The 18,843-nt window shown below is 44.3% G+C and overlaps 1 protein-coding gene across 1 annotated transcript in view; it reads right to left on the bottom strand.

Moving 5' to 3' along the window:
- TMTC1 (transmembrane O-mannosyltransferase targeting cadherins 1) overlaps positions 1-18,843 on the bottom strand; it is a 1,524,654-nt gene that overhangs the window by 961,608 nt on the left and 544,203 nt on the right. The window contains exon 6 of the mRNA XM_086952798.1: positions 1,559-1,640. Within this exon, the coding sequence (XP_086808924.1) occupies positions 1,559-1,640 (82 nt within the window). The remainder of the gene's footprint in view (positions 1-1,558; positions 1,641-18,843) is intronic.

Here is an 18,843-nt window from a genome sequence, read left to right as displayed (position 1 = left end):
GACCAAGGTCAATGTTGGACAATCTACTTTTTACATGGAGTTCTAGCACGAGTCTGGATGGATTGGGTGCGAAGAGGACCACAGAAGAGTCTGTATTCTATGTAAAGGATTTAAAATGGATCCTATAAAAAGGGAAAATAAACCACACCATTGACATGCTGGAACCATAAGGCTGAATTGTAAAGAGAATCATATTAATCACTAAACATGCATGAAAACTTGTACCAAAGAATCAGGATTTAAAGGAAAGAATGTGGTTGACATTTTCATTATTGTAAAGATTCGAAGTTCATATAAGAAATCTAGTGACACCTTCCTTAACGTTGGGCCGTACACCCTAAAGCAAAAGGAACTAGAGCTGTTCGTATTTTTACAAATGCACAGTCAGACAAAATCACAACATTGCAACCTGCAAGTAGTAGCCAAAGTTTTGTTATTTTCTCTGACGACAAAGTGTTAGTTAGCCTGCATCCCTATGGTAATTTCTTACTCTGGGATATGCCCTGGCAGTCATTATGAGCAGGGAACGGTGAGACAGTAGGCTGCACTCTCCCAGGAACGCCAGCATGTACCAGGGAGGATAGCTGGGGCAAAGCAAGCAGGAGTGGCATGCAGGGTACAGATGGATGGCAAGATTGTGGCTGATTGGGTTAGGCCAGGCTGGAAAACTATTTCGTCTGATTTGGCTGCTCAGAGTATAATTTCTGTGGAGGAGCGGAAGGGGTCCCCAAAGAAGGAGACTGGCTCCTTGGTTGAGAGTTGTACAAGAAACTCTTTGACCTGAGTCGTCTCTCGTTTTGCTTCAACTACAGGTAGGTATGCACTTTGTGTAGCTACCTGTAATTTAAAATATATTATACATAGCTCACAGACATATGGCACCTCAAATATATACACTATAACTGTTTATTGGTAGATCAAACTGGGTTACAGAGAGCTGCTAACCTCACTGTGGTATCATGGCTGACCTACCTTCATATATCCTTTAATTAAGAGCAGTGGCCAGAGCACACCCCCGTCTAATATCTGTGTTAGTCGTCATCAAGTGAAACGTTCATGGAGTTCCACACAGAATGAGCGGGAATGAAACTATTAATTTACTAAACAAAGTGGAAAGGGCAGTGACAAAGCACAGCAAGTAACTTACCCCAACCCAAGCACTCATTGAAGTTCAACTATGGCCAATTGATGAAATAGATATAAATATGCTCTGATTCTGTGTCAATCACTGACACCAAGGGAATTGAAAGGGAGCAATGATCAAAATCAAGGATCTCCAACCTTTTTTCTAATAAGATGATCATTGTTAAAGAGGGGCCCTTTGAAATGTGGGGACCCTGAGTAATTGCTCACTTTTCCCATGCCTCTAATCATCTACATATACATCGTTTAATGTAAAGGCAGTTGCATATTTACAAATCATGATTGTTGTCCATATAAAACAGCTCAATACTAAAAGTCAAACTCGATATATATTAATTTGTACAAACATGTATTCTTCGTGCCATGATCATAATAACCATTCTTAATTCAAATTAATAAACTAATTTATACTTACATAGCAGATTATCAAAGCAGCTCTTTTTAAAAATGGCCTTGCTTTGCATAAGGAATTCTGATTGGTACTTGCAGACAGGTATCTAAAAAAAACATAAAACATGATCAAACAACTATTTTTCCAAGTGAATGCGTTTTCTATTTACAGTGTAATTGAATTTCCTGGTAGCATAAACAATTTCTGGGAGTTGCTAATTGTTTTATTACAATCTGCAGTAAAACCTAGATTCATATTTTGGTAAAAACTGGACAGACACTAAAGAATGGAGAAGCTTGACATTCATTCAGCATATTTTGTATTTGTGGAAAAGATCATACCCTTTCTTCTTTGTAGCACTTTGACCTGTTCTAGCCGAATAAATTATTTGTTTGAGGACCTGAATTAGAGTGTGGGGGACACGTACTTCATCAAAAACGTGACGGATAACCCATCCACCCTATTACAAGTGCATATGTTAGTGCACTTGTAATAAGACGGAAGGGAAATCCCTCATGTTTGTGACACAGTACCGGTCGTACAAGCTCTAAATCAAACCCTTACGACCAGATTCATCAAGCGTAATTGCGCTTGCAAGGGGTCAGATTCTGAGAATCTGGCCCTTTGCGAGTGCAATTTTTGCATTTGGGATTCATCATCCCAAATGCAAAATTCGCTATTAAAGAATTCGCACATTTACGAGGAATTGCATTTAAGGAATCTCTTTTTGAGATTCCCTAAATGCAATTCATGAAACATTTAAAAGTTGCGAAATCGCAATTTTGGGCCGCTATTTACCGCGAGGTCAAACCTCGTGGTAAATAGCGAAAACTTAGAAAAATGCATTTAAATGCATTTTTCTAAGTTGCATGTTACACACACACATGTCCTTTGGACATGTGTGAGCGCAACACCAATGTAGATTACATTTCAGGGGTGCTACAGGGTGTCCTTTGGACACCCCTGGCACCCTTGAAATTGCATCCCTGTTTGCGATTAGCAAATTGCTAATCGCAAATAAGGAATAACTCCCCATTCATTCCCAGGTTGCGTTCGTGGTCGGTGCTGCCCTCAGTGTTGTTGGCCACCAGAAGTCATCCCAGGCTGACGGGTTGGAGCAGAGGATGAGGACCTCCGTCTTGTCCGAGTTCAGCTTCAGACGGCTGATCTTCATCCAGTCAGCGACGGCCTTCATTCCTTCGTGGAGGTTGGCTTTGGCGGTGATGGGGTCCTTGATGAGGGAGAAGATTAGTTGAGTGTCGTCGGCGTAAAAGATTATGTTGAGGTCGTGCTGTTGGGCGACGTGTGCTAGCGGGCCCATATCAATGTTGAACAGTGTCGGGCTGAAGGAGGATCCTGCCGCAGATGATCTCTGAGGCTTTGGAACGGAACGGGGAAGGTGGAAGCTCTGGGTTCTGCCGGAGAGGAAGGAGGTGGTCCATTCCAGTGCCCTGGATCGGATCCCTGCGGCGTGGAGGCGGTGTGCGGTGGCAGACGGTGTCGAAGGCGGCTGAGAGGTCTAGGAGGATGAGTGCTGCAGTCTCCCCGTTGTCTACCAGGGTCCTGATGTTGTTGGTGGCGGCGATGAGGGCGGTCTCTGTGCTGTGGTTGCTGCTGAACCCTGACTGGGAAGGGTCCAGGATTCTGTTCTCTTCCAGGTGTCGGGTTAGCTGTCTGTTAACCACAGGTCACATGTTTGCATTGGGGTGAGATAGATCCCTGTGTTCATGCAACTTGTAGCAAGGTAGCTCAGCAAACTAATATTTATACGGCTGAGATCTGCTTTCATGAAGCAGGTCACATAGCTTTGAGTCTTGAAGCACCAACAGTAGATTTTCATCCCAACAAAGTCCATTAAAGAGCACATCAAGGTGCGTTACTACCCTGTTATCTACAACGGCCCAAATAACAGAATCATAAATCAAAAACAGAAAGGACTTACTAAAAAGCAAAAGAAAGAAAACCTACCAGAAGGAGAAAAAACAAATGAGAAATGTTGTTGTTTTACGAATAAAAATATGTGCAAACATAGTTCAAAGATCGTATCGTTCACCAACAAGGGTCAAAACTTTTTAACCAGTACTGAACAATTTGGCCTTATCTTCCCCTACCTCCCACCCGTGCTACACCATGCAATTTACTAGCATAACAAGTCAGGCCAACATTGTCAAGGTTGCATGGAATACGGAATCATACATAAGCTATACAAACACATAAACTATATTTTATTTAATGGGCTGGCTTTCCAAATTCCAAGTTGTTGTTTCCTGGACTGCACAATGGTAGAGGGGGAAGGTGTGAATGGCAGTCACACTTCTAGAGGGGTGATTGCCTCAGACGCAGAGGACTGCTAGCGAAAGGGGCCATGAAACGCGAGTGCTCGGTGGCGGGGGGATGGTGAAGGCAGGGATCAGCCTTCCAGAAAAAGTGGTCTAGGCAGGAGCAGCCACTGAGTAACAAGGGACTAACAGAACAGACCAATGGTGTTTTTACCCCCTCCTTAGAATCAGAGCTCTGAAATCCAGTAGGGTGAGATTGGCGCAATATAAAACAATAAATAAATCGGCTCTGTGCTTGCATTCGCGGAAACCAGATGTGCCCCTCTGTTCTCACGTTTTAAGCATGTATCTCCGGAGAGGCTGGGTAGCTGTATCCCCTTTTCTACCCAAGTAGGAAAGAGTGAGCACAGATAAAGTTGGACTGAAAAATAGTAAAGTTAAATCATGAAATCTGTGAGCGTGTTTGCGATGACAAACCTTCAAATACAAAGCTTCAATCAACAAAGAAGCTGGATGTTCTAAAGAATCCAAATTGTGAGCACATCTGCAAACATGACATGCAGTTGAAAAACACGCTTGATTTCAAAGAAAAAATGCGGATGAAAAGTTCAAAGGAAGGAGTACTTGGTCCAGGCTCCACTGAAAAAAAGAAATAGCATGTTCATGTTACAACCAACAGAAAGCAAGGAAAACAGAGGGGTAAGCAGATGAACAAATGGAAAGTAAGAGCAGGTTGTAAGCCCCTGAAAAAAATTTTTTATTGCAAGAGATTTCACAAGCACATGTAGGCAGAACCTAAAAATGTAGGCAAAACCTAAAAATGTGGTTGATGTCTTCTACAAGCCAATGACTGAAGGCATGTGGCATATTACCCTCTCTCTGCATGCTGACTTGGAACTGAACTAGAATGTGGATGACACTCTAAGCAATGGCTTGAGGCAGTGCTTAATTTGAGCCTGTGGTTCCCTGGGCTCAGAACCAGCACTTAATCATCAACACCAGCGCTTGAGCACCATTTAAGAACATATTCATTTTTGGTGAACACGGAGAGAATAAGTGATCTGCCCAGAATCACAGGATGTTGAGCAGAGACTGGAGCCTGGTTTCCTACTTCCTAGGTCGGCAGCTCTGGCCATTACGCCACACACCCTCCTAACTGTAGGGTTTGTTGGTTCTGTGTTAGGTAGTGCTAACAGGAGAAATGGGCTGGTCGAAACTGCCTCCTGACGAGAACCCTGGCACTTCTATTTTTTACAAATTAACCACTGTCTGAAGGGAGCTATTTCAAAGCTCTTCTATATATATATATTTTCATTATATTGTGTATTGTTTATTTTTAGCGATTACATGAGGCTATTATATGGCTAAAGCTGTCAGGTCAGAACTAAAAAGTCTCCCCAGAATTTAGAGTTGAAGGAAAGAACTCATCCAATTAGAACACTATGAGACCAAAATGCTCCTGAATAGGACAAACACTAGACTAGGAAGGACAGTCATTAAATCAAGAGCAGACACCTGATACAAACAACAAAGTCAACCAATCATGAGCAAGGGGCTGACACAACATCAACTCTAACTATATGCTATGCAGTCATGGCAAGGGCCCCGCACTCATGGCTGGACAGCCGTAATAGGTAACAGAAGTATGGAGGTCCCGCCCAGTACCTCATTTGTAAAAAAAAACATAAGTGCCTGGTCCCTCATCAAGAGGTCACTGCAGTTTCCACCACCCATTGCCCCTGCCAGTGCTGCCAATGACAGTACTAACACAACTATTAACCTTCACACAACTATATGTATTACAACTCAGACTATTCCAGACCCCCAAAGCTATAATATTTGCTTCAGTGGCAGGTACCAGTTATTTTTAATGCATATTGAATTAATAAACAACTGTGTGCTAAGCTCTGAATTAGACAAACAGTGCCACCATGTGGCAAACTGTCATAAGTGCCAGTGTTGGCAATAAAGTGCCAGTGCTAAGCACCAGAAACCACTTGCTCAAATTAGGCACTGGTCCCGTCATAAGTGTGAACCCCCACAACGAGTGAGGAGGCCTTTTGTGAATCAAGCTGAGGGTACAAGCCGGGGGTACAGGTGGGTGGACGGCGTCCACCTACTTTTTTCATAGGGTGAATGATGTCCACCCTGCGAAGAATTTGTGCCCCACTGACTAATGTGCTGAACTCGTCGAGGTGTAATTTCCAAACACTGGGACACTTTCAGCAGCACAAGCACGTTGTTTGCTTTCCATCTGCAACAAGTAACAATGTGCAGGCAGGATTGGGCTTTCTTATTTAAGACTCCTGCTGGGCCTATAACAAAGGCCAAATTTGAGGGGTCAGCAGGCTTCCTTTTGTTCAGTCTCTAGGCTGGGAGCAGTCAGGAGCCTCACACCTAATTCAAATGAAGCGGAGGTGAAACAAAGGCTCACACCTTGTTAGCACTTCACACATACTTAAGAGGGGCTGCTTTTCACTTTGTTCAGTCCCTGTTTAGGAGATATGCATGCGCTGTAAGAATATCAGATGTGTTGGTCTTTCCCAGTATTTATACAAAACAAAAATCAATTTATACTGAGCTTACTTCCCTTGAGGAGGCGTTGAAATAATTTAAGCACCACTATTTCTTTTGTATATCCCTACTCATTCCAATTCATCGTGTCAGATCGTTTAACATCAACACCTGCATATTACATGTATAATAAATTATATAAGTTTGTAAATGAATGTAAAGGATGTGTTAGATAAAACTGGGAGATTGCACGGTGTAGAAGTCACATATCATTTTCCATAGCTCGCTGTGCTATTGTCCTGGCAATGCGCTCAAACGTACACGTGATACACCTGCTAAACATATATGTGAGGGCTTTAGATCCCATGTCACTTCTTGTGATGCCACTTCCTGTAAAGTTGTGGCTTGTGATGCCACTTTCTATGATGTCAATTCCTGTGATGCCATGTGTGATGTCGTGCACCGTGATGTCTCACGCCTTGATGTTTTGCGCCGTGATGTCACTTGCATACTGCCAAACTAGGTCAGTCCCCCCACTTCTGTTTTTTAGGACTTGTGCCCTGATCAAGGCCCTATTTTTATGTTCAGAAACACGTATTGTTAAGCAAGAGTATGTTGCGGGAAGTGACTACGGCACAGCATAAGGAGTCAGGTGTTACCAGTTCAACACCCCAGCCCACCGTGAATAATGTTAGCTAATCACTTTATCTCTCATTGCATTGGCAACCTCAGAGTGTAGAAGAGAGGTCCCCAGCCATCATCAACACCCGCAATCTGGAAATAAAATAAAGTGTTTTGCAGATGAGAGGGAGGCATACACATTACGGTGGCAGAGTGGGCTAAAGAACGGTGATGGATTAAACCCAGATCTGTTGACTGGGTGTGAGTGTTTGATTGGTTCAGATGCTCCGTCCATCACCACCCCCTTTTGTACGGCATACATACTAATGGCTGCAGATGAGAAGGATCAGAGACATTCCTCATCGTGTACCATCAGGCGTACAGGTCGGAATGGGAGACAGCTCATCTTCCTACTCTTGGCAGTCTGCCAGGCTGTCACGCCTGCACGTGCTGAGGGAACCCACCGGACCAGCGTGCCTCGAGGAGGCCTGGCCAGATCTGACGCACAGTTCGCGTGCCGAGGCATACATAACATGTTTGCTCCCCTGACAGATTTACAAAAAGTGATTTAAAAAATGAATGTATCCAATCTGAGGCTATAAATTCCACTTTGCTGACTACCCTGACACTAATAGGCCCCAGTCCCGGACTGATCTCCGCCACAGGCATGCCTAATTGCTGCCCTACGTCAGATTTCATTACTGTACCTGCCTGGCGGAGACTACTGATATCGTAATTTTAAATGGATTCCACTGCAAAGGGCATTCTTGGTGTGTAAAATGAGGCTCTAGCTATTGAAATTTCCGCTTTAGTGATGTCTTAACATTCGCAGGCAGGCCGCCGTTTACAGATGACATGCCTTGAAACACTCACACAAACAGTGTCGGCACAGAGACCGCTGCATGTAAACGAAGGGCCTGCGTGAATATGCGACTGGTAAATCAAATGGAAGAATAGCGGTCACAAGCTGTGTTATTTCCACATAGTGCCATGGTCTGCGCGCCCTCTCACCAGGCGCAAACCACGAGCGAGCCAAGTTTGCGCTTTGCCCTTAATTGGTGGTAAATGAAAACACACAAAACCAAAACTCCTTTTACCTATTTTTGTACTGCGACCAGGGTCTCAATGAGGACCTAGGAAAAAAAACACTCCATGGATTTAAAATATACAACTTCTTTTCACTAATTAGCTCTGAGGCAACGGTATTTTAATCCTTCTCTGCTTTTTAAACCACGTTAAAATGAGGTCATAATGCGGCCTGATCAAAGGAAAAACCCAATCCAGAGCTGTTTTGAACAGTTTCTTTAGTTGTTTGAAACTCTTAGTCCCCTTTGAAATATGGTGAAGAAAATGTCTCGAAACAATAGAAATTCTGGCAACAGCTGACGTCCAGCCGCTGAAACTGAGCCTACACGGGCAAACCTAGAAAAGGCAGCATCGGAATAAAGATTGAAAAGCCAGCAAACCTTACCAATCCTCACATTTTTATTCACTTAGGGACCTAATATATAGGTCTATATTCTTTGGGGTTCTAGCTGTTTAGGTGTGGCAATAAGTACATATTTGAGTTATTATTCACTAATGGCACACCTGTTCTTGTTATTTAACACTGAGCTTCCTTGCTCGTTTCTTCTTCACACTTGTGACCGATGATGAGATGTGGGTAAACTGGTGATTGTTAACCAGGAACCCCCTCGGGTGTTACTACCGTGAGGCACTCTCTCTCTACTCACAATATTTCTATTGGTGAGGTATTTGGCCTGTTACAACGCTCTTATATTTTATAAAAAAATACACCTTGACCTAGAGGAGTAGTGTTCAACTCACACACACACGGGATTTTATATACAATAAACCCCCGGAGGTCATATAGTTAGGTGTTTGAGCTGGTTCCATACACTCTACAGTCTTGAACCCCTGTTTCATCATGTGCCGGTGATGCCAAAGTGCGGTTCCTGGGAGAAACTCACAGTCCTACTAAGAAATCTTGTGAACTCTGTGGGTGGGCATTTAGGGTAGCGAGGAGTCGCAACTGCGACTCCTGGCTTTCCCCTTGCGACCCTTGATCGTGCTTCTGCAAACCCTGGCCTCAGAGGCTGTTAAAGAATTGCTGGAATCACAAGGGTCTCGTTAGCTTTTAAAACTCACCTTATTTAGCCTGCAGTGATGGGGCGTTAGACTACAATAAACAGCGCTGCAATGCAACCATGCTGCCTCCATTCATCTTCTGGGGCTCTTTCCTGAGCCTCCTCTGCAGCGTCTGCGATGGCTGCATCGTGTGCTCAAACAAACAAATAAGGTAAACTTGCAACAAACTGAATGCATTATTGCTGCGGGCGAAGCAAAAAGGCTTCTCAGTGTAAATGTTTATGTCCCTGGATGATGACAGTGCAGGGGGAAATACAGCAGAGACGAGAGAAGACCAGGGAAAGTACAGAGATCAGAAGATGGGAAGAAGTCGCATCAGACAGGCAGGTAAGGCACACAGGGATACAAAGATGTGTGAATTGGTGTGAGAGTGAGACGATGAGAGAGAGAGTGAAAGAGGGAAATAAACAGCTGAGAGAGATGTGGGAAGGCAGAGGTGAGAGACCGATGAGAGAGATGAGGAAGACAAACACAGCTCACAAGAGACTGTAGAAGCCAGAGAGGGGAAGACAAGTGACAGATGTAAGAGGCATTCAGATGAGAAAGGCTCAGTTAAGTGAGACAGAAGCAGAGGGAGGAACAGGTGTGAGAGAGAAGTAATAAAGAGATAGCCTCAAAAAAGTCATCAGAGTAGCAGGACAGGTGAAAAAGAGACTTCGGAGAGGATGAAGGTGAAAAAGAGACATCTGAGCAGAGCCAGGTCCTCCACTAAGGCGGAGGAGCGCCGCCCCACTGCTATCTGCACGCTTTAGAAAGGAAAGCTAGAATGATAATAACCAGCGTTATTATCATTTAAGTTTTCCATTTCAGGATGCGGCCGTGCGGGCGGGGCTGGACTGCCAGGGCAGGGGCCAGGAGGAGGAGTGGTTCCCCACTCTAAAGGGTGCAAAACTGTTTGGCCGACCCTCTCGGGCTGACCATAACAGTCATGCGCACTTTGCATGTTCTACACCCAGCCTGGATGCAGAACATGCCCAGGCCCCCATTCCCATGCCCAGGCCCCATTCCCTGTCTGAGCACCGATTCACGGTGTTCAGACCAATCATAACGCTGCATTGCAGCATTGTGATTGGCTAGGGGAGTCAGGAGCCCGGCTTCAGACGCGACAGCGAGCAGACTGAGAGGCGGTGGCCGGCCTGTAGGTAAGTGTTGCTATTTATTTGTTGTCTTTTTTTTTTTACAAACATCCTTCTCCTCATCCCACCCCTCCATCCCGGTAAATAGCGGCCACCACTTCATCTGAGAGAAGGAGAGGTAGATGAGAGGCAGGTGAGAACAAGACTGAGAGAAATAGTATGAGACAGGTGCAGCAGAAGAGATAAAGAGGGTTGTGTAAGAGAGCTCAGGAGTGAGAGAGAGAGGAGGATACATGAGAGAGACGTGTAATGAAGAGACAAACATGGTAGAAGTAAGTATAGAGGAGGAAGAGGAATGTACATTTGGATGAGAGTTAAGGGATCTCCAAGGATTGAGGAAAATTGAATTTTACATGACCAAGTATGTCCCCTATCGTGTACCCCAACGTTCAATGTATGTGCATGACATCCATGCATTTTCCCTCCATGGCCGATATGAAGACGCATATGCATTTGCGTCCAACGTTAACATGTCATCTACCAGATCCTCCATGAATGAAACGATAATTCAGCCTTAAAGCCTACGTTGCCAATGCATTTACATGGTATACGTTTTAACATCGAGAAGCACACGTTTTCTGGCTCAGACGAGCCAGGCCCTGAATTCTGGCTCCGAACCTCTTCTGTCTCAGAAAGCTGCAGTTTAGGTATGCATACCTGACCTCTACCTTACTTCCTGCCCCGGCAAGCGGTGCCCGGCTCGGCCTGGCCTGCCTGCCAAGACGGTATTTTGCCTACAGTTATCTGCTCAGCCTCCGCAAAAACACATTCCAGTCTAGTGAAATAGGTAAACATATTCCCGGCTGCAGAGCAAAGGGCCCGGCCTTCCTGTCTCCTTACTAGTAATTTATTGCACCCGTTGCCATAGTAGGCCCATGGCCCCGCGCATTGCATGAAGACATGTATGCACCCACTAGCATTCAGTGATGAATGGCCTCTGCCCGCGAGACCTTTTACTTCAGACAACACATCCTCCAAACACAAGATATCAGATATGCTATAGGTGCAGGTCGTTCTGACATCCCAGACACCAGTCTCCTCTACTAGTGCTAAAGTCAAGCCCCCAGCTCTCCCCAGTTACACGTCAATACCACGTCATGCTCAATTGCGCGCGCATACGTGGTAAAGGTTTCTGCTGATCCTGCAGATTTTCTCTATGCATCCACCCACCTATGACACTTCTGTGACGTATCTAGCACACACCTCCGTGTACGCCCTGTACACGCCTTCTTTTACGCCCATATGTTCTTATCTCTCTTCTTTTCACTTGTTACGCCTACTGTATTCAATGCAACTGTTCAGTTTTACTATATATATTGTGTGATGTTAATAAAATGTTGAATATCCCTTCCTGAACCTTAGTGGTGATGGAACCCGATGTCCAGTGTCTCGAGCCACTTAATTAAAGCCCGTATGACTCAGATACCACAGACTCTGCCTCTCATTTTATTGAGCTATTCTTATTGTCATTTAATGTATAGAAAAATAGTCCCGGTAATTTTATTTACCACAGGATGACAGCTGCAACCCCTGGCGCACTGCTTTCAAAACCCTTGGCTCCATATGGTAGGAAGATTTCCAATTATATGAGAATGATTTTAACTGCTATCGTTAATAAAAGATCCATTAAGAAATTATAATTTTCACTGAGATTTAGTTCTACAGGCGGGGACCATGGTCCCAGGGTAACCATTGGCTGATCCAGATTAATATTACATTTTAGTGTATAGTGAGTTTGGAAAGCATTTTTCTCTCAATATATGTTAATGTAATTATAGCTAAAGAAACATATGTTCAACTGACTTGTAACTTAAATACTCACAAACTAAGGTGTAGGTCTTTTGAGCAGTAGGAAATTAGAAACAACATTAAGAAATTAGGAGACTATAAAAATACTTTTAAGGTACAAATTTCTCATTCGAATCTGTAGCACACTTTTTTGTGCTCGCTCAAAGGACTTCTCTGTTGGTCAACGACTGTCGGACCTGAACCCTGTTTCCACAATCTCCTAGCCTAGGTAATTGCCAAAACTACATCATTAAAAAGAAATCCATGGGTTTGGTAGCTCTGTGGACTAATGCATCCACACCAAAGATCAGTGCTTGACTTCATGGCCAAATAGTTCAATCCTGGTAGGTTCACTCAGCATTTAATCTTTTGAGTTTTGTAAAATCAGTATGATTGTGTTGGGTAGCATTAAGCATATTCAGAACCAAGAGACCCTGATAGTAGGCCAGCAATTTGTAAATACATGTTATGCTACATGTAAACCGACATGCCTTGCTGATGTATTCTTTTGCCTTTGCGAAACTTGGATGTTGTCTGGTTGTGTTGGTGGATATTGTAAAACGTTTTATCCCTGGGGTTACTATTTACCTTTTCCCAACCGTCCCAGATTCTGGCAAAATCATGCACATACTACCCACCTAAAGTCACTGACCCTGGTATTGTTAACTCCATCCCCTGAGATATATCTGTTGAGGATAGGTTGCTTGCCATTTTTCCTATGATGGATAGCTGGCCATCCGTGACATAAAACTATTTTACACAGTAGGACTACACGCCCTAACAGCAGCAAATGCCTCGAATGCTAAAGTGACAATGGCTGCTAATTGTACTTTTCTAACCTGGTGTGACTTCTTCTAACAACTTCTCCTAGTTTTTATGTTATATGGGTACCATCACCTCAGAGCATCATATTCATACCTCAAATTTCTTCCTAAATCAAAAGGTTCCAATAGCTCATCATGTAATATTTAGATCATGACAGAACGATAGATTCATATCGAGATATGGTACAAACTCCCAAACAATACCTTCATATGTGTGGTTATTCAAAGCACTGTATAATGAGCACTGGCAAAGACAATCTGCCTCGCTTTACCAATGCTATGCAGTCACTGCTATTGGATTTGCCAATGCCGGATGCTTTTAAAATGCATCAACATTGGCAAAGGCAACAGAGAATTTTAAAAGTATAGAAAGCATTATTCACTATGCTTAGGAGTGTAGAAAACAGCGGGCCTTATTTAGAGTTTGGTGGACGGAATATTCCATCAAAATCCCATCCCCCGTCTTACAGGTGCCATAGGCTATAATGCAATTGTAATATGGCGCACAGGATATCCACTACATTTGCGACAGAGCATCCTGTCAGCCAAACTCTAAATCAGGCCCAATTTCTTCTAACTTACAAGATGGCCACCATTGTGTGTTGAGCAGCATGAATATTCAATCTGGCAGCCATCTTTAAAGTATCGAAACAATTTTTTCATACTGTAAGGATGACCACCATGTTGTGTGACACAATGTAAAAGCCTGAGCACACTTTCACGTCTATCAAAAAATGTCCCCTCTGAATAAACAATTCTGGCAGGTTTGGATAGAAATTGCGGTTTGTGCCGAGTTAGAGAACTCATGTGGGACTTGTCCTGTTCCTAATGTGGCGGAATCGGGTAACCGCCAAACTGCAGCCCCTCAACCTGAGAGAACTGAATTCGTCTCCAACCACCTCATAATTTGGTGGGGCCACACATCTGATGAAGAGTGGCTGATGCCTCCGCTGGCTAACATCTTAATCGCTAGGCCACCCAAGGAGAGAGTGGAAATGCTCCATATTTATGTAAATATGAAGCATTTCTGCCTTCTCCCTTTCACCCAATGCAGCGCAGCAACCTTTCTTGCAGCCTGTCACTGTGTGAAAGTTTAGTAAATCTTCCCCTATATTTTTTAGCTTAGTAAATCGTAATGTTCCCACCTAATTTGGAAGGGTTACATCTTTTCATCATCCCTATACAACTCCAACTAGATGGAATCGAGCATCACAAACAAAGCTCACAGCGATATAAACGCAGGAAATGGAAAAACTTCTCTATAGACTCTTTCACAAAAATCCTCCAAGACGCGGGGCCTCCTAGAGGATCCAACTGTGAGACAGCATATGAACACCTACAAGAATGCATCACGAAAGCTCTGGACATTACTGCCCCTAATCGCACTGTAACTAACGCCACGAGGACTAAAAAAACGGCCCCGTGGTTCAGTCAGGAGCTCCAGCTTGCCAAAACGGCTTGTAAAAAGCTCGAAAGAGAATGGCGTCACAACTTCTGCCCTGAAATCAAAGCCCGGTATAAAGCAGCGCAAAAAGAATATAATAAAAAGATACGCTTGTCCAAAGCATCTCACTATAATAATCGGATCTTGGAAGCTGAAAACTCCTCGAAGGAGCTCTTCCAGATTTTCAAGGAAATCTCAATAATCGACTCCAATTCCACTTCCCATAATGACTCAGTAGAAACCTGTAATAAAATTGCTAAGTTTTTCTCTGGCAAAATCACGAACATATATGCTAATTTCGCTAGCAACATAAAACCTGGTACTGACTTTGCAGAAAGTGAAGACCATATACGTACACAATCCTGCCTATGTGTTTTTTCCGTTCCTCCCGCTGAAATCCTAGTGAAAACTTGCAAAAGCATCAAATCCGGCTCTCCACGAGATCCCGCTCCACCTAAAATTTTAGCAGCCAGCCTTTTGGTCTTAGAGCCCCACTTCAGACATATGCTCCAAACATCTTTTTCCACTGCCTGTTTACCTGCAGAATGGAAGAAAGCTATAGTGCTCCCCATAAAAAAAAAACCCAACATGAGTCAGGACATATTGGAGAACCTACGCCCAATCTCCCTGCTACCCTATCTAGCAAAACTAGCAGAGAAAGTAGCCAATGTCCAACTTATGGCCCATCTTGAAGCCCAAAATGCCTTTCACACATCGCAGTCGGGCTTCAGATCGAGCTTCTCCACAGAGACAGCACTCCTGAGAGCAACTGAAACTCTGCGGGAAGGAGCCGACGAGGGCAAGACCATGGCTCTCATCATGCTGGACCTCAGCGCCGCGTTTGACACTGTAGCACACTCCATCTTGCTACAGTGTCTAAACAGAGCGGGGGTCACCAAAAAGGCTCTGGGATGGCTGAAGGCCTTCCTTACCAACAGGAGTTTTCAGGTCCAGAGAGGGACTTTCCTCTCGGACAGCAGGACATTAGAACAGGGGGTACCTCAGGGCTCTGCCCTGAGTCCCACCCTGTTCAACCTGTACATGGCACCGTTGGCAGAGGTGGTCCAATCGTTCGGCGTAGAGCTTGTCTCTTACGCCGACGATACTCAACTTCTGATCTCCCTGTCTCAAGCTCCCTCCTCCGAGGCCGACAATTTTAAATCCTGCATGAGCAAGCTTGCAGCTTGGATGACCGAACACTGCCTCAAATTAAATGGCACAAAAACGGAGGTACTCATAATAAGAGGAAAAGACACAAAATGGACTAAAGACTGGTGGCCTACCTGTCTGGGACCCTTACCAACTCCTAGTCAGGAAGCTAAGAACTTGGGTGTCTGGATAGACGACAAGCTTTCCTATGACAGCCATGTCAAAAAAACAGTAGGTAAGTGCTTTGGAGTCATGAAAACCCTAAATCGTACCCTGGATTTGCTCCCTTTGAACTCCAGGTGCACCATGACTCAGGCACTCATTACCTCCCGAATAGACTATGGCAACGTGCTGCTGCTGGGCACTTCTGAAAAAAACATCAGAAGATTACAAGTCTTGCAAAACTCAGCCGCACGCCTAGTGCTAAGACTCCCCCGCAGAGCTCCTTCCAGACCTTCCCTGGCTACCCTCCACTGGTTGCCTATCGGTAAGAGGATACTATTCAAAGCACTCCTCTGGTGCCACAGGATTATCTATCAAAAAGCCCCCTCCTACCTGTCCGATCTAGCTTTACCGTATGAGCCTAACAGATCCCTTCATTCCAAGGGAATGGGTCTGCTTAAAACATCGCTCCCAAAAAAAGCCAGAATGGGAGGTAGGTCCTTCCGCACTCTTGCAGCTAAGAAGTAGAATACCCTCCCCACGAACATCAGACTAGATAAAAATGAGGCTTCCTTCAGGAAATCGTTGAAAACCTATCTTTTCACTCTCTAGCTGCCTGTTTTTCTGTCTCCGCCCTCCTAAGACTCTCTCTCCACAGCGCGGGGACACGCCGGGAGGCGTCACCAGGCGCTTTACAAACCCCTTTAATACATTAATGCATGATGAACACACCACAAACACGTTGTCCACCCTTAGCAAGGCTTCCACGCTGGCATCAAAGCACAAGCAGTGTCTATCAATATGCAGATGCTTATTCGGGGGAAGGGGATGAGGGGGGGGGGGGGGGGTGGAAGGTCTCTGCAGAGTAGTGGATGGTGGGGGTATTGTTTTATTTTTAACCGCACATTACTCAATAGGAAATAGCAACTTAAGCTGGAAACCTGCAGTAAATTATGATATTGTTTTAAAGAAAGAGATCTTTGCATAGATAATTACAGTAATAATGGCAGGCGAGCCCCTGACGTGGTGCACATCTGGTTTGGGTTCCTTCACATTGCCGAGAGCCACAGAGATCTTACCGGCTCGGACTTGTTTAGACTGCCCGACTCTGCTTGTCATCATTACGTCGATTGTATTTTTATTTTGTGTGCAGCCATTTACAGAGGGAAGAGCCCTTCCACCATAGTTATACATAATACAGACATCCTTGACAATCATTCTCGCTGCTGCTGGAAAAGATGCCTCTCGCATGCAGAGGCCATTGAAAGTCAGGGGCCTCGTCCGTTTGAGTTTCTTTGAAACAGACCCTTTAATTTTAAGAGCATTAAAACGCAGAGCCTGGATTGGAAATGGCAACAGTATAAGTGAGTCATAAGCAGGACTCGAGAAATGTTGCCAAGTTCTGTGAAACCCATTTAAACGCACGTCTTTTCACATCATTTCGACGCCAGGTTTCCAAAAAAAGCCAGAAACCAGTATGTAAACAGAGCTCTCTTACATAACTTTACAAACTATTAGTCAGACTTACAGGAATAGGCCTTGACATGCAGAGCTAAGACAACAAACCATAAACCTGAGGTGCTCTATTGAGGGGTTTCACATGCGCAGCGCGGGGAAGAGGTCAAGAAAGGTCAGACTGCTCCTATTTCCTGAAAACCACAACTCGTCCTAAACTCTCAGAAGTCAGACCCCTCGGAGCCCTGGGCCTGCAGTGAACTTGGTAGGTGGCCTAATGAAATTCAGCTCAGAGTAGGAATACTCAAAAACTACAGAAGGTAGATTGTTCTAGAATATAATGACTGTCACTAGAACATGAAATGAACATTAAAATGCTCCACTGAGCCTGGGACAGTTTTGGGCCAGGTTCAGTTTTACTTATGAGTCACACAGTAAAACCGCTCTCCCGATGTGTTTGCGGCCCAACCTGGATGCTTCAGCAGAAAAAAAACATACCGGTCAAAATCTTTGGCCACCAAGGTAGATTAGAGTGAGAGTGAGTGGTTTTGAAGGATACGTCAATTGAAATCAAAGGGAATTAAAACATTTTTGTAAGGGGAGGAAGGTGGTAAAGGAAGGCGAAACCCTCACCAATGCAACTGAGAGAGAATCTTCAGATCAGTTTATCATAACCCTCAGAGTGCCTGATTTCTTCAACCTATTGGAAGCGTTTAAGAGAACAAACCACAGCATTATTCTACACATATTTAAGAGAAGGGATGGGAGTCTGTGGTGCAACCAGAGACTAGATCCATCCAATGCTCAGCAATCAGCCACAGCAGAATCCTCAAAGCATGGGATCCTATTTGAAATATCAACATCACCCTTCAAACTATGTTTGATCTCGTTATACCAAATAACTGAACTAAACTAGCTACGGGATGCCCAGCTTGGTAGGCAGTTGGAATTCACAGGAAGAACCCAAATGATCTGAAACACAGCTTCCACTATACCAGAATAGCAGAGATTGTGGTGTAGGGTGCAAAGAAAAAAACATTCATGTTTCAATTCCCACAACCCTGTCCACACTGCAAGTCCTGAAACATCATGCAAGAAACATTGGTGTACACTATGATTCAGAGCAATCCTTCAACACCTGGAATAAACACAGTGCTCACAGGAAGAAATCCTAAAAATCCTATTTGTGGATAGTTCTACCACCGCTCCTTGCAAAATGTCCAGTGGTGCTCTTAAGAGCCCGAGGAGCTTAAAGAAACCAACATTGATGAGTTTCAATAGGAAGACTAAAGTAGATGAAATAAGAACTACAACAAACTAGAGATTATAAAACATACGTTCCTAAATTGACAAGCATGCTGATCTTCACTGAAACAGCAAACACTCTTGGTCACAAGTGGACCAGGTTAATTCAATGCATCATACAGAAGAGGAATCCACTCAAGGTGGTGGTGATCCCTGAAGTGATGGGGAGACACACAGTGTTGTTTAAATGCCCCTCACACACCAACATGCCCCTTGGTGTCATGCTTCATCATCGGGGCCTTCGCACCCCTCTACGGGATGCGGCATGCTACGACTCGCGGATACGCAGGAGCACTTTGAAGTGAACTATGTGTGGGGGTGTGTGTATATATAACCAAGGTGTGAGTGAGGTGAGGTGAAAACAAGTGAAAAGTTAAAAAATACCTGGCATGTGGGAGGAAATTTTTTTTTTAATTAAATCCCCGGCTGGTATTGTTAAAAGAAGTGCAGAGCGTGGTTAAGTAGATACGAGTTAAGGTATCGG

Source organism: Lissotriton vulgaris, chromosome 1_2 (genome assembly GCF_964263255.1).
Source record: "Lissotriton vulgaris chromosome 1_2, aLisVul1.2, whole genome shotgun sequence".
Taxonomy (NCBI): Eukaryota; Metazoa; Chordata; class Amphibia; order Caudata; family Salamandridae; genus Lissotriton; species Lissotriton vulgaris.
Note: the sequence above shows the minus strand (reverse complement) of the source record. Positions and strands in the feature narration are given on the sequence as shown.